Here is an 18461-nt window from a genome sequence, read left to right as displayed (position 1 = left end):
TTATGCAATGTTTTCAAATTCATATAATTATTTAAGCTAGTTAACATAGTAAAAGTCGTTTAATTGTGTTTGAAGTGATGTCACACCACAGGACATCCCGTCACACCACAGGACGAAATGAGACACTGTATGAACATTTATGGTGAAATTTATTGAATACTTTTGTAACAAACAAATTCATTTGCATCTCTATTTGAACATTAATGAAAATGCAACATATCAGTACAATCTTATTACTTATTGTATGAATTTGAACTAAAAACATAGTGAACAAGACATACTGAATAATTAACATTTTGGAGGCGTCAAATTAGACCCAGTCATAAAGACCATTCATTTCTATTTTTAACTTAAAAGACTAAACAAATATCTTGTTTCTCAGGAGAAAGTCATTAAAATCATGCTAAAATAATTAAAAGTATGTTAAAATCATCAAGACAGATACATATATATATATATATATATATATATATATATATATATATATATGTTTAATATATGTATAATATAGGTATATTATGTATAATGAAGACAGATATATATATTTATGTTTAATATATGTATAATATAGGTATATTATATATAATATTTACAATATTTGTTTAATATACAGGTGCTGGTCATATAATTAGAATATCATCAAAAAGTTTATTTATTTCACTAATTCCATTCAAAAAGTGAAACTTGTATATTATATTCATTCATTACACACAGACTGATATATTTCAAATTTCTTTTAATTTTGATGATTATAACTGACAACTAAGGAAAATCCCAAATTCAGTATCTCAGAAAATTAGAATATTACTTAAGACCAATACAAAGAAAGGATTTTTAGAAATCTTGGCAAACTGAAGAGTATGAACCTGAAAAGTATGAGCATGTACAGCACTCAATACTTAGTTGGGGCTCCTTTTGCCTGAATTACTGCAGCAATGCGGCGTGGCATGGAGTCGATCAGTCTGTGGCACTGCTCAGGTGTTATGAGAGCCCAGGTTGCTCTGATAGTGGCCTTCAGCTCTTCTGCATTGTTGGGTCTGGCATATCGCATCTTCCTCTTCACAATACCCCATAGATTTTCTATGGAGTTAAGGTCAGGCGAGTTTGCTGGCCAATTAAGAACAGGGATACCATGGTCCTTAAACCAGGTACTGGTAGCTTTGGCACTGTGTGCAGGTGCCAAGTCCTGTTGGAAAATGAAATCTGCATCTCCATAAAGTTGGTCAGCAGCAAGAAGCATGAAGTGCTCTAAAACTTCCTGGTATACGGCTGCGTTGACCTTGGACCTCAGAAAACACAGTGGACCAACACCAGCAGATGACATGGCACCCCAAACCATCACTGACTGTGGAAACTTTACACTGGACCTCAAGCAATGTGGATTGTGTGCCTCTCCTCTCTTCCTCCAGACTCTGGGACCCTGATTTCCAAAGGAAATGCAAAAATTTACTTTCATCAGAGAACATAACTTTGGACTACTCAGCAGCAGTCCAGTCCTTTTTGTCTTTAGCCCAGGCGAGACGCTTCTGACGCTGTCTGTTGTTCAAGAGTGGCTTGACACAAGGAATGCGACAGCTGAAACCAATGCCTTGCATACATCTGTGCGTAGTGGTTCTTGAAGCACTGACTCCAGCTGCAGTCCAATCTACCGAAAGCTGGCAGCCTGCACTTTTCTTGACCACCTTCTTCCATACCATATGTAGACTTCTTACAAAGTATTTTACAGTATTTTAAAAATACAAAAATACAAAACACTAAAGTATTTTGATACAAAATACAAAGTCATTTTCATCAACCCTACCAAATACAAATTACAAAATACTATTTTGTATTTGAAATACGTATTTGAAATACATGTATCATAAATACTGCCCATCCCTGCATGTGCATTTGCTCCCTGTATCTCCATGTGCTTTGGGTCGTTCAAAGAATTCAAGACTTAAGCATCCTGAACTAAATAAATTAAAGACTGTAAGGACTAGAACTTTTTCCAGTGTTTTAAACAGACACACCACCAAGACTCTACAATTCTGATTAACTTTGGATATTTAACATCTGATATCCAACAAATGGTCCTTAGAGACGGAGGTAGAGATTGGGTGGAATGGATTACCATGCAAAAACACATGCTAAAATTTCAGTGTGTAGTACACGAAACAGCGCAGCTCATTCACACAGGCAGACACGCAAAACAAACAGATATATTTATACAGTAGTCTTTTTGCGCTCACAGACCCCGCCTAGACCATGTTGCGATTTGAGTTATTGTACAGCTCTGCTTTCGTTTTATTCATCAGTCCATCAAATCGTTTACATGACATTGCTGCATTATAATGTACATATTATTTTCATGACTGGATTTCGGGATTCCCTCTCCATCACGCACAACATACGTCTTAAGTTATAAACGGAACATACTTGCATCTGCACGGATGGTGTTCTCGAATATAGGTGAACATGTTCTATGTGTTTCCTCCTTTTGCAGGTACTTTGCGTCCACATTTTTTGCAAACTGGATATCTACACTCGAGGACAACCCCACGTTTGTTTTTCTATATCCAAAGTATTCCCATACTGCAAACTGTAACTTATTTTTCAACGGGGGATAGAGAATAGAGATAGCAACTTCTGTCTCTGACATTGTCTCTGCTGTATGTGTGTGGATGGAGCTAGTTTAGAGTCTAGTGAAGTGGAATGTTGTTGGCTATGCGCAAGTGAGATTCATGTGTTTATGTCAATTTTCTATACAGAGGAGTAATATTTTTTCAATATTTATTGTCGTCACTATGAACGCTGGATACTGTGTTTTCAATTCATACTTGCAGCCGGAGGGTGCTCTGTACACATTTAGTCCACAAATTAATCTAAAGAACAACAACCATGTGACTCTTCAGGCTTCCAGAGATCGCAATAATATGTAGATAAACACTTTTCAAGACAATAAATACACGATTGAGATGATGTATGCATGTATTGCCTCAGAATTTGCCTCTGAATAGCGCTGGCTCCGTGGGCGTGGGCGTGGCCGCATTAGCGGATAATGAGCTGAATCACGGACTTCTGACATGGCTCTTTTTTCATACAGATTACATAAACACAGAATTTTTGTTTTCGATTTGACTTACACTATTTAAAACCTGACATTTCAACGTTTCTTTAGACATAAGTCTCATTTTTGTGTCCTTAGTATTCACTAAATTACAGTTAATTTTCTGAGAACTATCAGATTGGACTTCGTTCAGAGGGAGACGAGAGATCACGCATCATGTTTTTTTTTTTTTTTTTTTTGCAAAAAGCACAACATTTTGTTTTTACACTGAGTGTACACAAATTAAAGAAGATATTTCACAGATTAAAACGAAGATGGAGTATTTTGAGTCTCTTTCACACTGGTAAGAAAAAAACCAAGGTGGTATCACCGGCGTGACCGCCGACCCAAGGGAGTTAACGAATAAGCAACTCCAAATTGTAAGAGATGGAGAGCAGAGTTCCAAGTATTCATGTGTATATTGCTCCAGTAGAGGGAGCTCTTTTAAAGCTCTAGAAGACACCAAAAAGGGTACATGGATTAGAGAGAACAAAAGATGTTGGAGGTGTGGGCTTAACCATCTGGCGGTTGGCTGTGACCTGAAAAAACCCTGTCCACAGTGTAAAGGTCGACATCTTAGTATCCTTCATGGAGTTAACTGTCGTGACCAGGATAATGGTACATTCTATCTTAATCGACTTGGAGGTTCTGGCAAGGTGCTGCTAAAAGTTGTTGAGGCACTACTTCATCATAAAGGTCGATCCCTGCAAACTTATGCCATCCTTGATGATGGATCAGAACATTCCATGTTGCTACCTCGAGCATCTGATTATTTGGGCCTCAAGGGGCAAGCTGAGTCCTTAACTGTTCGCACTGTACGGCAAGATACTATTGCACTCGAAGGCTCTTCTGTAACCTTTGAAATATCCTCAACTGCCAACCCAGAAAAGAAGTATACCATTTCCAATGCCTTTTCTGCTGCCAGATTGGGATTGGCAGAACAGACGTACCCCATTGAGATTTTGCAGAGATGCTTTAGACATCTTCGAGGTCTACCACTTCCAGCATTCGCTAATGACCAACCATTTATCCTTATCGGTGCAGACTACCCACACCTGATAAACCCAATTGACCAGGTGTATTTCGGACCTCCTAAATCTCTGGCTGCTATCCATACAAAATTGGTTTGGGTACTGCAAGGTCTAATACCAATTCCCAACAGTGATGAGATGCAGTGTATTTTTTACCATCAATAGTCCACCTGAAAATCTTCACCATGACGTAGTGAAATTATTGAAATTAGACATTCTTCCTTTCATAAATGATAAGGTCATTACCAGCTCCAAACAAGACCAAGAAGCTATGGGCTTGTTAACCTCCAAGACAAAAAGTTGTTGAGGGTGTGCATAGAAATGCCACTCCTTTATGTGCTGCTTCTGTTGTACAGTTATGAGCCTCACCAAATGCAGTTATCCCTTCCTTCAGACGTATCGGACAATGCCTCAAAAGAAATCCTAAATCTGTTGCTAGGCACCCTAATTCCTCCCTCCAATCTGATAAGTCTAGCACTTTTCCGTCTGATAAGTCCAGCTTTGAACCTGAAAAACCTGGTGTTCTTATGGAACTCCGTTCCTTCTTTCCATTTGAAAAGTCCAGCTCTAAACCTGAGAAAACTAGTGCTCCCATGAAACCCCAGTTACTCTCCATCTGAGAAGTCTAGCTCAAATCCTTCTAAGAAACTCCATTCTAAACCTGACATACCTAGTGCTCCTGTGGAACCTAGTCCCTCTCCATCTGAGAAATCTGACTCTCATCCCTCTGAGAAATCTATTATGCCTATGGAACCTGGAATTGTTCATCCAGTTGTCCTTGACCTGAAGCATCCATTATCCAGTTTAATCAAGGACTATGACGAGGAACTTTTCCACCCTGGTCCAGAGAGAGTTTTCTCAGAACTTTGGCATAATTATTGGATAATTAGAGGAAGACAAGCTATAAACATCTGTGGGTTTGTTTGGAATGTAGGAAGTGGAGAGCTAAGTCCTCTATCCTTCATTCAGGAAATTTCAGACCTTGATCCCGTCACCCCAAAGCTCCTCCTCATGGGGCGACAAGGCTTTTCTCTACCCCGGGTGATTTACACCAACACTAAGCTCCTTGGCCTCTTGGCGTCATAGTCAGGTCCTTGTTGATCAATTTTAGACATCCTTTATTCAAAATTATCTACCAGGTCAGCAGCTTCGTCAAAAATGGAATAGAGAAAATCCTAATTTGAATGACTCCACTGTAGTGTTAGTTATTGATCCTCAACTTCCAAGAGCACCATGGCCTATTGGCAGGGTAGTATGCCTTTTACCTAGTCAGGATAGGCATGTTAGAGCAGTGGAAATTGTTATTAATGGAAAAACTTATGTACGTCCAGTTGCTAAGTTGATCCCATTACCTGAAATTGACAAGTAATAGCAAATACATGACTGTATTTGGGGGTGGCTGTTGTAAATTGACCCATTCGTTTCCTTTTTTCCCTTTATTTTTCTTTGTACTACATTTCTCACAGATCCCAGCAACTTACATTACCATATCTGGTGTACTAAATTACCCATAATTCCCTGGTCAAGGTCTATAAATAGACCTCATTTCCTTTCTTTGTTCTTTTGCATTGGTGAGGAGTGGGTGTTTGAATGGACACCCTTTCCACAAATTTGTTCCCTGTATCTCCATGTGCTTTGGGTCATTCAAAGAATTCAAGACTTATGCATCCTGAAATAAATAAATTAAAGACTGTAAGGACTAGAATTTTTCCAGTGTTTTAATCAGACACACCACCAAGACTCTACAATTCTGATGAACTTTGGATATTTAACATCTGATATCCAACAGTTATTTGATATTTGATAAATTATTGAAATTGCAAAGTTCAGAGTGACTTTCATTTGAGAATCACATATGATGTTCCTCTAGTCTCTCCAGCTTACAGTTTACACTTCCTCAACCTGTAGAGAACAATAACACACTCTTCACTCTCTCAGATCAACAGAGACTTCATTATCAAGGAGAAACCAATAACAGAGACTAAGATCCATCCACCATGGTGATTTGAGCTTGTGTCCGAGCACAAAATATTACATTATCAAAACATGTACAAAGTCAAATATCTCTCTTTAAACAATTAATTCAATATGTTTACTGTTATGTCTCTATGTGAAAGAGAAAGTATATAAATCTGATATAACAGATGAAAACTGTATATCAAATAAAAATATAGATAAATCTAAAAGTAGAAGAGTTTACTTTATACTTTATTTGTCCCTGTTAAGGGAAAATTGTCTTGGGCAATACAGGTAAAGCTGCACAATAAAACACCCACATCAATAACAATCACACAGTCATGTCCTTTGAATTTAAATTCAACAGCCTTGTAGCCAGAGGAACAAAAGAATTCCTATAGCGGTTGTATCTAAACCTTGCAGTACGGAACCGTCGACCAGATGGAAGTAATTCAAATTCAGGATAAAGTACATGAGATGGGTCCAGAGTCATTTTCCTAGCCTGTTTAAAAGCAATTTTGTTGAATATGGACTGAAGGATGGGGTAAACCCCCAGACCAATCACTTTCATTGCCATATGCACCAGCCGATTCAACTGTGATCTAAAGGTAAGATTACCAAACCAGGCGGCTATACCATACAATAAGATGGATTCAAATCAGGCATGATAAAACAACATCATAACACTCCGAGTGACACCAAAAAGTCTGAGCATCTGTAAAAAGTACATTTTTTGATGCACCTTTTGACACAGATTATCCACATGCACTTCCCATGAAAGTTTATCATCAAAAAGCAAACCTAAATATTTGTATGAAGCAACCTGTCTAATGGGCTCATTGTTAATCATGATGGGTGAGTGGTTGCCCACTGATCTGAAATCCAAAATCATTTCCTCTGTTTTTCTAACATTAATTACAAGACTGTGTTCTTTACTCCATGTAACAAACTTATCAATCTCTGTAGTATAATGTTGAATGGCCTCATCCTCATACAGAAGACCAAGAATGGCAGTATTATCTGAGAATTTTACAACAATATTCCCAGGATGGTGACTCCTGTATTCAATGGTATACAGCATAGGTCACTAACAGGCGGACCGCGGTCCGGTTCCGGACCAAGAAGCTGTTCCGTACGGACCCGACCCTACAGCCCAAACTATTTTCTATTCTATTTCTATTCTCGGTTCTATTTTACCGGCACAGCTTTTGTAGTCTTTACGGTAGTAGTTTAGCGGATGATGAAACGCACAGATCAATTGCATGCGAGTTAAGCTATCCCATGTGATACCACTCAGACAATACAGCAATGATAATCGCATTAGAAGAAGAAAATGATCCGACCTCATGATGGCGCCGGCGCGCCTGATCAACTGCTTTCATGTGACGCTCCATGAACGTAGAACACATCACTGTTCTTAAGCGGCTGTTCATTCAGAAATCCGTTATTGCGTTATAAAAATGAGACGCAGGCAGTGGAATGAGGGAAAAAAAGTCAAAGTTATTAAACGCGAGTTGAGCTTTTTTTTTTAACTTGACTGCTGTGTTTTTAGAATGCCGTTTCATGGGCGAGTCACTGCAAAAGACGCGAGACAAGTGCAACACCTTCTTCTTCTTCTTCTTCTTCCCTTTTTTGGCAGATCGCACCAATTTTGCGCATTACTGCCACCTACTGTGTACTCGATCCAGAGACTCTAACCACTACCCCAAAAGTGCAACACCTAAACATGTCCGCCAAACATAAAAACAATAGGACAAATAGCGCAATAGAATGCAAAACCCAGTAAACCTGTTTGCTATTTCATGTTTGCATGATGGTGACAGGCTGAAAGCTGCTGTTGTTTTCTGTTTTTACTAAGCATTTGCTGTTAATAATAGCCTATTACTGGTGTTATCTATTGCTATTTTTGGCTAAGAAATATATTTCAGGTTTTCATTTTCATTTTCTTGTTTGATATTTTAAAAATATTTATATTTTATTTCTGAGTAGGATGTGTTTAAGATAAGTTTGTACAATATTTGTCTTCATATTTCAGACATATTTATATTTAACAAATTGTTTTACATTTACACACATGCAGTGTGTTTTGAGGTAAATTAGGTTGTAGCTGCTTGTCTACATTACTCAGATTGAAAAGAGGTGTTATTTGTGTAATTTGGCTCACTGATTATTGATCCAGGAAATTCGAATCTGTGAATATGTGGCCAACTTTACTTAAGTCAGAACATGCTTAAGTTTGAACATGCACAATTTTTTGTTTATTTATTTTCTCTTATTTTGAAATGTAGCTCTATTTTATTTGGCTAATGAGAGAACATTATATCTACAGTCATACATATTTGTTCAGTTCTCTTTTACGTGACAATAAATATAGTCAAAACGTTTTTGAATTGTACAGAATTCATTTGATTTGACAGTCAGGAATTAATTACATGCATATAATGATACAACTACTAGGCTACTTATAATGTATATAATATATATCACACTAACTAGTTAGACATTATGATCTTCTGGACCTTTGCTTCGAGAAATTTTCTCTAACTGGACCTCTTTAAATTTAATAGACAGAGCCGTAGATCACTGAAAAGCCACGCAATATCGCGTTCATTATCGAAGGCGATTCATCTGCGATATGAACGCGATATTGCGTGGCTTTTCAGTGATCTACGGTTCTGTCTATTAAATGCCACTTCATTTGAAAGCAGGTGATGGCGATTTAGCGGTAATCAGGGAACCGGCTTTACTGACGAAATGCGCGTGACAATCTCATGCGATATATCGTGCAGCCCTAGTTAGAATGAAAAACAGGTTTAATTTTAGACACGTGAAAGACGGGATGAATTCTGCGGTACGCTGGTGGCAATTTGAGGCGGACCGTCACCGGGCTAAGAATTTTGGTCACCGTAAACGGGCCAATGAATTTGGGTGCTAACTTGTTACTCACGGAGCGGGGCAGAATGTTCTTGGATGAAAGCCACACTTTTTGACCAACGACGTATACGGGAGGCTTCAGCCGGTGGCGATTGGCCTGGGCCTTGGTGCGCGCTCCCACCTGAAGAAGAGTCTCTCGGGCTCTTCTCCACGTGTGACGACATCTCTGGACGAAGGCGTGAGCGGAGGGGACCGCGACTTCGGATTCCAGACTGGGAAAAACAGGTGGCTGGTAACCTAGACTACACTGAAAAGGCGACAGGCCCGTAGCCGACACTGGTAACGAGTTGTGCGCGTACTCCACCCAAGGAAGCTGCTGACTCCAGGAGGAAGGATTCTGAGCAACCCGACATCGCAACACTCTCTCCAAATCCTGGTTGGCTCTCTCAGCTTGCCCGTTCGTCTGGGGATGGAACCCAGATGACAAACTAACCGTCGCCCCCAGTAAATGACAAAACTCCTTCCAGAATTTGGAGGTAAATTGGGATCCCCTGTCAGAAACCACGTCTACCGGGAGGCCATAGATACGGAAGACGTGATTAATGACAGTAACCGCTGTCTCCTTGGCAGTAGGTAATTTGGGCAAGGGGATGAAATGTGCCACCTTCGAGAACCGGTCCACTATGGTCAAAATCACCGTATTGCCCTGTGAAGGAGGGAGGCCTGTGACGAAATCTAGCGCTATGTGGGACAAGGGTCTCGAAGGGACAGACAGCAATTGAAGGAGCCCCTCTGAGGGATGATTGGAAGTCTTACCACGAGCGCAGACAGAGCAAGCCAAAACAAAATTGCGAACGTCGCGAGCCATGCAGGATCACCAGAATCGTTGTTTGACCAAAAAATTGGTACGACTAACCCCTGGATGACAAGCCAGATTGGCCCCATCGGATAACGTCTGAACGTAACTCCTCTGGCATAAATAACCGACTCGGTGGGCACCCGGGCGGAGGCGTTACCCCTTCTAAGGCCGTGCGGACCTTCGACTCGACCCACATGGGTGAGTGAAGAGACAATAAGTCTCTCAGGAAGAATACACTCGGGAGTGGACGGGCGCTCGGAACGATCAAAAACACGAGATAATGCATCGGGCTTGATGTTTTTGGACCCGGGACGGTAAGATAAAGAAAAATCAAAACGACCTAAAAACAGAGCCCACCGAGCCTGCCTAGAGTTTAGTCGTTTAGCGGATCTGATGTATTCAAGGTTCTTATGATCAGTCCAGACGATGAAAGGTACCCCTGAACCCTCCAACCAGTGACGCCACTCTTCCAAAGCTAATTTGACCGCGAGCGGCTCCCTGTTACCAATGTCGTAATTGCATTCGGCGGCGGTTAAACGATGTGAAAAAAACGCGCAAGGATGCATCTTATTGTCCGCTGCGGAGTGCTGGGATAGAACTGCACCTACCCCCACCTCTGACGCATCAACCTCCACCACAAACTGACGTGAAGGATCAGGGGCGACAAGAATGGGAGCCGAAACGAAGCGGCTCTTGAGGTTGGAGAATGCAGCCTCAGCTGCATCTGACCACCTGAACGCCGTTGCGGGGGAGGTCAAGGCAGTCAGAGGAGCGGCTAGTTGGCTGAAATTGCGAATAAAACGCCGGTAAAAATTGGCGAATCCCAAAAACCTCTGCAGGGCCTTGCGGGAATCTGGAATTGGCCAATCCACCACAGCCTTAACCTTGTCAGGACCCATGTGCACCCCCTCGGACGACACGATGTACCCCAAAAATGGAACTGACTGTGCATGGAAAACGCACTTCTCCGCCTTGACAAAAAGCCCATTCTCTAACAGCCTCTGGAGCACTCGCCTGACGTGTTGCACATGTTCCTGGAGAGAAGAAGAAAATATCAATATGTTGTCCAGGTAGACATATATGAACTGATCGACCATATCTCTCAACACGTCATTGATGAGTGCTTGGAAGACGGCGGGCGAGTTGGAAAGGCCGAAAGGCATAACCAAGTATTCAAAGTGCCCTCTAAATGCGGACCAAATGATAAGCGTTGCGCAGGTCCAATTTCGTGAATAGAGATGCGCCCTGCAACCGTTCAAAGGCAGAAGACATCAACGGCAAAGGATAAGTATTCTTTACCGTGATGTTGTTCAGTCCTCTGTAATCAATGCACAGCCGCAGGGACCCATCCTTCTTACCTACGAAAAAAAAAACCTGCCCCCGCGGGAGACGAGGAAGGGCGGATGATCCCAGCTGCCAGAGAATCAGAAATATATTTCTCCATGACCTTCCTTTCAGGACTAGAAAGTGAATATAACTTGCCTTTAGGCGGAGAAGACCCTGGAACTAAGTCTATGGCACAGTCATAGGGACGATGCGGAGGAAGAGAAGCAGCCCGGGACTTACTGAACACTTCTTTCAGGTTGAGGTACTCCTGGGCACGTTTGACAGGTTCACCGACTCCTCCTGCAACACAGAACGAGACACAGAAGAACACGCAGACAACAAACAAGACGCATGACAATGCTGACTCCACTCCGCCACGGATCCCTGGCCCCACTCGATCCGGGGCTTGTGTTCCACCAGCCATGGATGCCCCAGGACGATGGGATGATGAACAGATCTGGAGAGGTAAAATGACAGCAGTTCAGTATGATAACCGGAAATGATGACGGTTATGGACTCCGTGGCGTGTGTGATGGTGGGTAATTTCTGTCCGTTGAGAGCGAAAACAGATATGGCGTGACCCAGAGGGCGAATAGGAATGTGCAAACGTATCGCCAGATCCCAGTCCATAATGCTTCCCTCAGCGCCTGAGTCGACCAGAGCCTGGCAGGTGTGATGTCCCGATACCCACTGCAGTCTCACCGGGAGGAGCGTCGCAGACGAGGGTTTATCCAAGGTTAGACCGCCCGACAGTAACCTCGGTCCTACTGCCGGGCTTTGTCTTTTACTGGGCAGTCTTTAAGAAAATGTCCAGCTCCACCACAGTACAAACAAAGCCCTTTCTCCCTCCGGTGTGTCCTCTCCTCCCGGGAAAGCCGAGCTCTCCCCACCTGCATGGGCTCAGGATCGAACGGGGGACCGACCGTGCTCTCTCCGCTGATCCCCATAGCAACCAGCTCTTCGAGACGCGCTACAGGCTTCCTGCGTTCAGCGCGTTCGTGCAAATGGCCATCTACTCACAGCGCGAGCTCAATCAGTCCATTAAGAGTGGTGGGTAAATCCAGTGAATAAATTTCTTGTTGAACACGGTCGGCCAGCCCATGCAGGAACACATCCCACTGCGCCTCCTCGTTCCATTTACACTCTGCCGCCAGGGTGCGGAACTCAATGGCGTAGTCGGAAACAGGTCGCACTCCCTGCCGCAGGTCCGCGAGCTTACGAGCAGCCTCCCTTCCCGCCACCGAACGGTCGAACACTCGCCTCATCTCCTGCGACAGGGACTGGAATGAGGAGCAGCACGGATGGCTGTTTTCCCACACCGCCGTTCCCCATAACGCCGCTCGTCCAGTCAATAACGTCATAACCAACGCTACTTTAGACTCCTCAGAAGAGAACGTGTTAGGTTGCAGAGAGAAATAAATAGAGCATTTAGACAAAAAAGCTCTACAAGTATCAGGTTCTCCACCATACCTCTCAGGTGCAGGAATGCGAGGTATCTGTTGCGTGCTGGCGGATGAGTGGGGAACGGATGGTGGTGCTGGCGCAGTGGGAGATGAAAGATGTAATACCTGGGTCGAGAGCTCGGCCACCTGCGCCACCAACACTTGCACGGCACGAGCAGTGGCCATCACCTGCTCGTCTTGCTCAGTCTCGCCCTGACAGAAATTGCATTGAATAATAAATCTAATGGAGCAGTTATTTTCAGTTTTACAATTAAACTGAATGGACTGTGTTAATACTGACTGAATGTTGATGTCAAAGTGTGTTTTTCAGTGTGACTATCAGTACGAGAGCAACACGACGCATGTGTATTGTTGATGCGAGAACAGACGTTGATACAAGAATGCGTTGGAGATTAATATTAATAAATAAGTTTGTTTTTGCTCAAGCAATGCACATTTGCGGCACTTCATAAAACTGAGGTTAAACCACTGCAGTCACGTGGATTACTTTAATGATGTCTTTACTACCTTTCTGGTGCTTGGAAGTGGTATTTGTGTAGCTGTCAATGGAGGGACAGAAATCTCTCGGATTTCATCATAAAGATCTTCATTTGTGCTTCGCAGATGAATGAAAGAAACAACATCAGGGTGAATTAACCTCTTAAGCTTCATCTGTATGTTGATGCACTGAAACACTCTGTTAATATTAGCTCAGAGTTTCAATGTAAATGATTGTAATTAACTCGACAAACTATACATCATTAACAAGATCTCAGACTCAAGCTTCAAAATACTCCTGTACAGCCGTTATAAAAATGGTTGACAAAACAACGTCTCTCAGGGCTTTTAGTTCAAAAGTGTTCACATTTGTAGAAATATTGGTAGATTATCATATGTTTACGTCAAATTTCTATAGAGTGGAATAATATTTACAGTGCAGTATTTGCAAGCAGAAAAACTGAATGCTTCCCTAATGAGGAAACGGATCTGCTTGTGCGCAAGGTTAAAGCGAGCAGACCATCTACAGGAAAAGTCGGATTCCACCAAAGCATTTTCATCTTTATGCACACAATAATAATCACTTACATTGTAATTACAAATATTATTATTTAATATTTGGCATGTTTGTGTGCTGCTGCGCGTCCCTGTGTGTGTAATAATCAGAGTGTACACGCATTGTGCACCCGCATATAGGTGCATATTACTAACGCTCTTTAAATAACAACACAAATATTGTGGCATTTACTTTAGACCAGGTTTCAGTTGGTCAATGGCGCCGTCTATTTCATTTGCCTCAAATAGTAACGCGGCAACAATGCGCCTGAACACACCTCGTTTTCAGATCAACACACCCACAAATCGCACAAATGCATTTGCTATTTACACAACGTGGAGCAGGATGTGAAAATAATAACTGCATCAGGCTGAAACTAGCAAAAAAACACTTGTGTCGCACCGGGTGTATGATAGGGCCAGAAGAGTGAGACGAGAAGTTCAGCCATATCATGTGACATTCCAGGAAATCTCTTAACATAAACAATACTTCCAGAGATCATTATAACACGCAGATAGAAACATTTTGGAGACAATAAACACATGATTGCAACAATATATGGTCATCTAGAGCTGTTCAACGGTTAATCATGATTAATCTCATCCATAATAAAAGTTTGTTTACATAATATGTGTGTGTAATGTGTATATTTATTTTGTATTTATAAAAACATACATGTATATATTTAAGAAATATTTACATGTATATATTTACATAATTTAAATTATATATAAATATTTTTATGTTGTCCAAAAATATATATATATATATATATATATATATATATATATATATATATATATATATAAATACTAAACAAATATAGACAGTACACACACATATATTACGTAAACAAAATATTATTTTGGATGTGATTAATCGTGATTAATTGGCTAACAGGTTGAAAAAAAATCATTTTTTAGTGAACTAACCCTGGGGAGGTTCATTGTGATTTCACTTTTTTAACTTTAGTTAGTGTGTAATGTTGCTGCTTGAGCATAAACAGTATCTGCAAAGTTACAGCACCGAAAGTTCAATGCAAACAGAGATATTGTCTTTTAAAGTTATGGCAGTTTAATGCCTACAAAACGACCAGTTTGGACTACAACAAGCTTCTTCCCAGGTTGGTGACATCATAAACCCTGCAAAACATGCCCCCAGGAACATACAACAAAGTGGGCGAGGCCATGTCGCGCAGTATAATGAAAGGGGAAGAGCTGTGTACACTGGACGCAAGCGACGTGACGCATCAAAACATAATAGAAGCCATTATAATAATAATCTGTGATATTTTCTACACTGAATGCGCCACTGAAGACCGCTTCCAGAATCTACACGAGTTCAATGCTGGATTTGCACAAAGGCTATTACTGAAAGATGGAGCAGTTCCCACTTTAAAAGCAGAAGCTGCTGTTTATTGCCCCAAACCTGTAATTAAAAGTTCATTTTTGAGTGAACTAACCCTTTAAATTGATGAATGGTAATTTGAATGAATGAAATGTTATAATAGTTTTCCCTGAATTTTATTTTAATGTTACTATATGAATTATTGAAATTGCAAAATTCACAGTGACAGTTTCATGTGAGAGTCACATATGATCTTACCCCAGATCCTCCAGTTTACAGTGAGGATTCTCCAATACAGAAGAAAACATCTTCATTCCAGAGTCTCCTAGATTATTCATAGACAGATCCAGTTTTCTCAGGTGTGAGGGGTTTGATCTCAGAGCTGAAGCCAGAGCAGCACAACCTTTATCTGTAACACCACAATCACTCAACCTGTAGAGAACAATGACACACTCTTCACTCTCTCAGAAGCCCATGTACGTTTTAAAGATAACTAATAAAGCATCTCTGTATGATATTGTTACGGTGGGTATGTGCTGGAGAGATGAAGCGTTCACGGAGATCCACAAACAATAGCCTTTAATGAATATAGAACAACGTAACACATTACACACCATAAACACAACAGAGAATGGACAGGGAGTGAAGGGAGTGAGTCCATTATATAGGGAGTGATGATGATCAGGAACAGGTGCAGGTGATCCGTGATGATGGGGAGATGACGAGGGAAGTGAGTGCAGGTGTGGAAACAGGAGGATTATGGGAAATGGAGTCCGGGAGACAAGGGATCTGTGACATTACCTCCCCCTCCCAGTAGGCGCGTCCTCGCGCCGTAGATAGAACAACCGGGAGGGGGGGTGGGCACCCTGGAAACATCCAAGAGCCATGGTGGGTCAGGAGCCTTGGCTGGCCATGGCGGGTCGGGAGCCTTGTCTGGCCATGGCGGGTTGGGAGCCTTGGCAGGCCATGGAGGGTCAGGGGCCTTGGCAGGCCATGGCGGGTCAGGAGCCTCGGAAGGCCATGGAGGGTCAGGAGCCTTGGACGGCCATGGTGGAGGCAGGGCTGACGACACCTGGGCGGTGATTGACTGAGGTGGACCACGTAGAAAAGGAGACCAGGGTGCAGCCGAAATGCTGTCGAGCCCAGGCGGCGCTGAGGGTCCGGCGGGACATGGCGATACCGACGGCTCAGACGACCGAGGCGCAGGCGGGGTTCCAGAAAGCCGCAGAGGACCCAGAACGACAGATGACCAAGGTAGAGCAGGAGGGAGTGAGGAAGCCAACGTAGCCAGAGGGACGGAGGGACGAGGCGAAGCCGGAGGAGTGTAGTCCAGAGGTGAGGGCAGGCTGACGAATGACCAATGCGAAACTGGAGGGAGGATGGAGCCTGGCAGAACTGGTGGGCTGAAGGGCCACAGTGGAGATGAGGGAGGTTGGAGCCAAGGAGGAGCTAATGGACCAACGGGCCAAGATGGAGTCCTGGTTGAGGAGGCTGGAGGAGGAGACCTGGGAACCACTGACAACGTGGTAGCTGTGAACTGGCAGACCCATAGCGAACCCACATAACGGATGGAGGGCTGAGGGTGAGCATATGGGCTGCCAAGAAGCAGCGGAGATGATGCGTGGAGGCAGATGGGAGGAGGTGGGAGAGGGAGGCAGGGAGGGAACACAGACTCAGGGCTGGACGGGACCAGCGGGGAGACATGTAGTTCAGAGCTGGTAGCTGGAGCAGGTTCATCAATGGCTGGAGCTGCTGGCTCGGCGGCGGCGGCTGGAGCGGCTGGCTTGGCGGCGGCGGCTGGAGCAGAGGGCTCGACGTCTTGAAGAGGGGTCCAATCCATCCCCTCATACACGATTAAAATCCCCACAGGAACTGGAGCGGGCTCTGCGGAGACTGGAGAGGGCTTGCCCTTCTTCCTCTTCCTCCTCTTGGGTTTTCTGGACCCAGCAGGGATTTGTGGGTCCAGCAGGACACAGAGGAAACATTCACTGGAGGGATATGTGGAGGAGGGCGGAGGCTGACGAACTGGCCAGGCCGCCCGTGTTTCTGGGGGAACTGGACGAGAGAAGCACGGAGAATCCTGAACCTCTTCGACAATGATTTTGGAGCTATTTAAATACAAAATTAAATTAATAGTATCGTTTAAGGAAACGTAATCGTCAGGTTCATTAAAACGGATAGTGCTTTTGTCCAGTCCATCCAAAACAGGGCAATTAACCGAGCATCCAACCAGTTCGTCAGATAAGCTAGCTCTACAAACTCCTCCACATACCTCTCCAGTGAACGTCCGTACTGGAGGAGCCCAACGAGACGATCTGCTGCCGACATAGGTGCGGGAGGCATGGGAGAAGCTGGAGCCTGGGAGATTATGAATGGGTCCATCTTGTTAGGTGGATCTCCAGCGGTTAGGTCCGTTCTTCTGTTACGGTGGGTATGTGCTGGAGAGATGAAGCGTTCTTGGAGATCCACAAACAATAGCCTTTAATGAATATAGAACAACGTAACACATTACACACCATAAACACAACAGAGAATGGACAAGGAGTGAAGGGAGTTAGTCCATTATATTGGGAGTGATGATGATCAGGAAGAGGTGCAGGTGATCCGTGATGATGGGGAGATGATGAGGGAAGTGAGTGCAGGTGTGGAAACAGGAGGATTATGGGAAATGGAGTCCAGGAGACAAGGGATCTGTGACAGATATAATGTAGCTAATATTCATCTAATCATGTTCACACTAACAGTGTTATAGATGGAGACAGACAATATAATGTGAATTTAATGAGATTCCTCTTCAGTTATCACAAATTAACATTCATTTTGCTTCTTTCTGCACCTCTTTTTTTTCATCATCATGTTTATTGATAGAGTTTATTTGTTTGTGTACTCTTTATTATTTTATTAGTTTAGTTTTGGTCTCACTATGAATTATTTAAAAATATGTTTCTCTGAGCACCAACTCATGTGACTATCAGAGAGATGATCTTACCCCAGATCCTCCAGTTTACAGTGAGGATTCTCCAGTACAGCAGAAAGCATCTTCACTCCCGAGTCTCCTAGTTTATTCCCAGACAGATCCAGTTGTCTCAGGTGTGAAGGGTTTGATCTCAGAGCTGAAGCCAGAGCAGCACAACCTTCATCTGTGACACCACAATAACTCAACCTGTAGAGAACAATGACACACTCTTCACTCTCTCAGATCAAAACCCACAGGGCCACATTTCCCAAAAGCATCATAAACCTTGTAGAAACAATTGTATGAATCATCCTAAAATTACAGTCTGTTTCCCAAAACCAGGAGTGTGTTTGTGTAAATGTAATGTAACATGGGCTTAGTTGTATCGCACATGGTTTAAATACTTCCACAGATGCTAGCATGATGAAAATTAGTGTATTTTCTAGATACCATATCGGCAAAGTATAGAGGAAAAAAATTGCACCAAAATTCAGAAATCTTTGGAAGATATCACTGAACATTTATTTA

The 18461-nt window shown here is 42.8% G+C and overlaps 1 protein-coding gene across 3 annotated transcripts in view; it reads right to left on the bottom strand.

Annotated features, from left to right (window-relative positions):
• Positions 1 to 1367: 1367 nt before the first annotated feature.
• The window catches only part of LOC125268415 (NACHT, LRR and PYD domains-containing protein 3-like), a 28122-nt gene continuing 11028 nt past the window's right edge, over positions 1368 to 18461 (bottom strand). For all 3 annotated transcript variants that reach the window (XM_048190603.1, XM_048190604.1, XM_048190605.1), the window contains exons 8-11: positions 17967 to 18140; positions 15236 to 15409; positions 11375 to 11591; positions 1368 to 1420 (exon numbers count right to left, since the gene is read on the bottom strand). In XM_048190603.1, the coding sequence (XP_048046560.1) occupies positions 11387 to 11591; positions 15236 to 15409; positions 17967 to 18140 (553 nt within the window). In that variant the 3' untranslated portion in view covers positions 1368 to 1420; positions 11375 to 11386. The remainder of the gene's footprint in view (positions 1421 to 11374; positions 11592 to 15235; positions 15410 to 17966; positions 18141 to 18461) is intronic.

Source organism: Megalobrama amblycephala, linkage group LG5 (genome assembly GCF_018812025.1).
Source record: "Megalobrama amblycephala isolate DHTTF-2021 linkage group LG5, ASM1881202v1, whole genome shotgun sequence".
Lineage (NCBI taxonomy): Eukaryota > Metazoa > Chordata > Actinopteri > Cypriniformes > Xenocyprididae > Megalobrama > Megalobrama amblycephala.
This window is presented reverse-complemented; position numbering and strand designations above follow the sequence as displayed.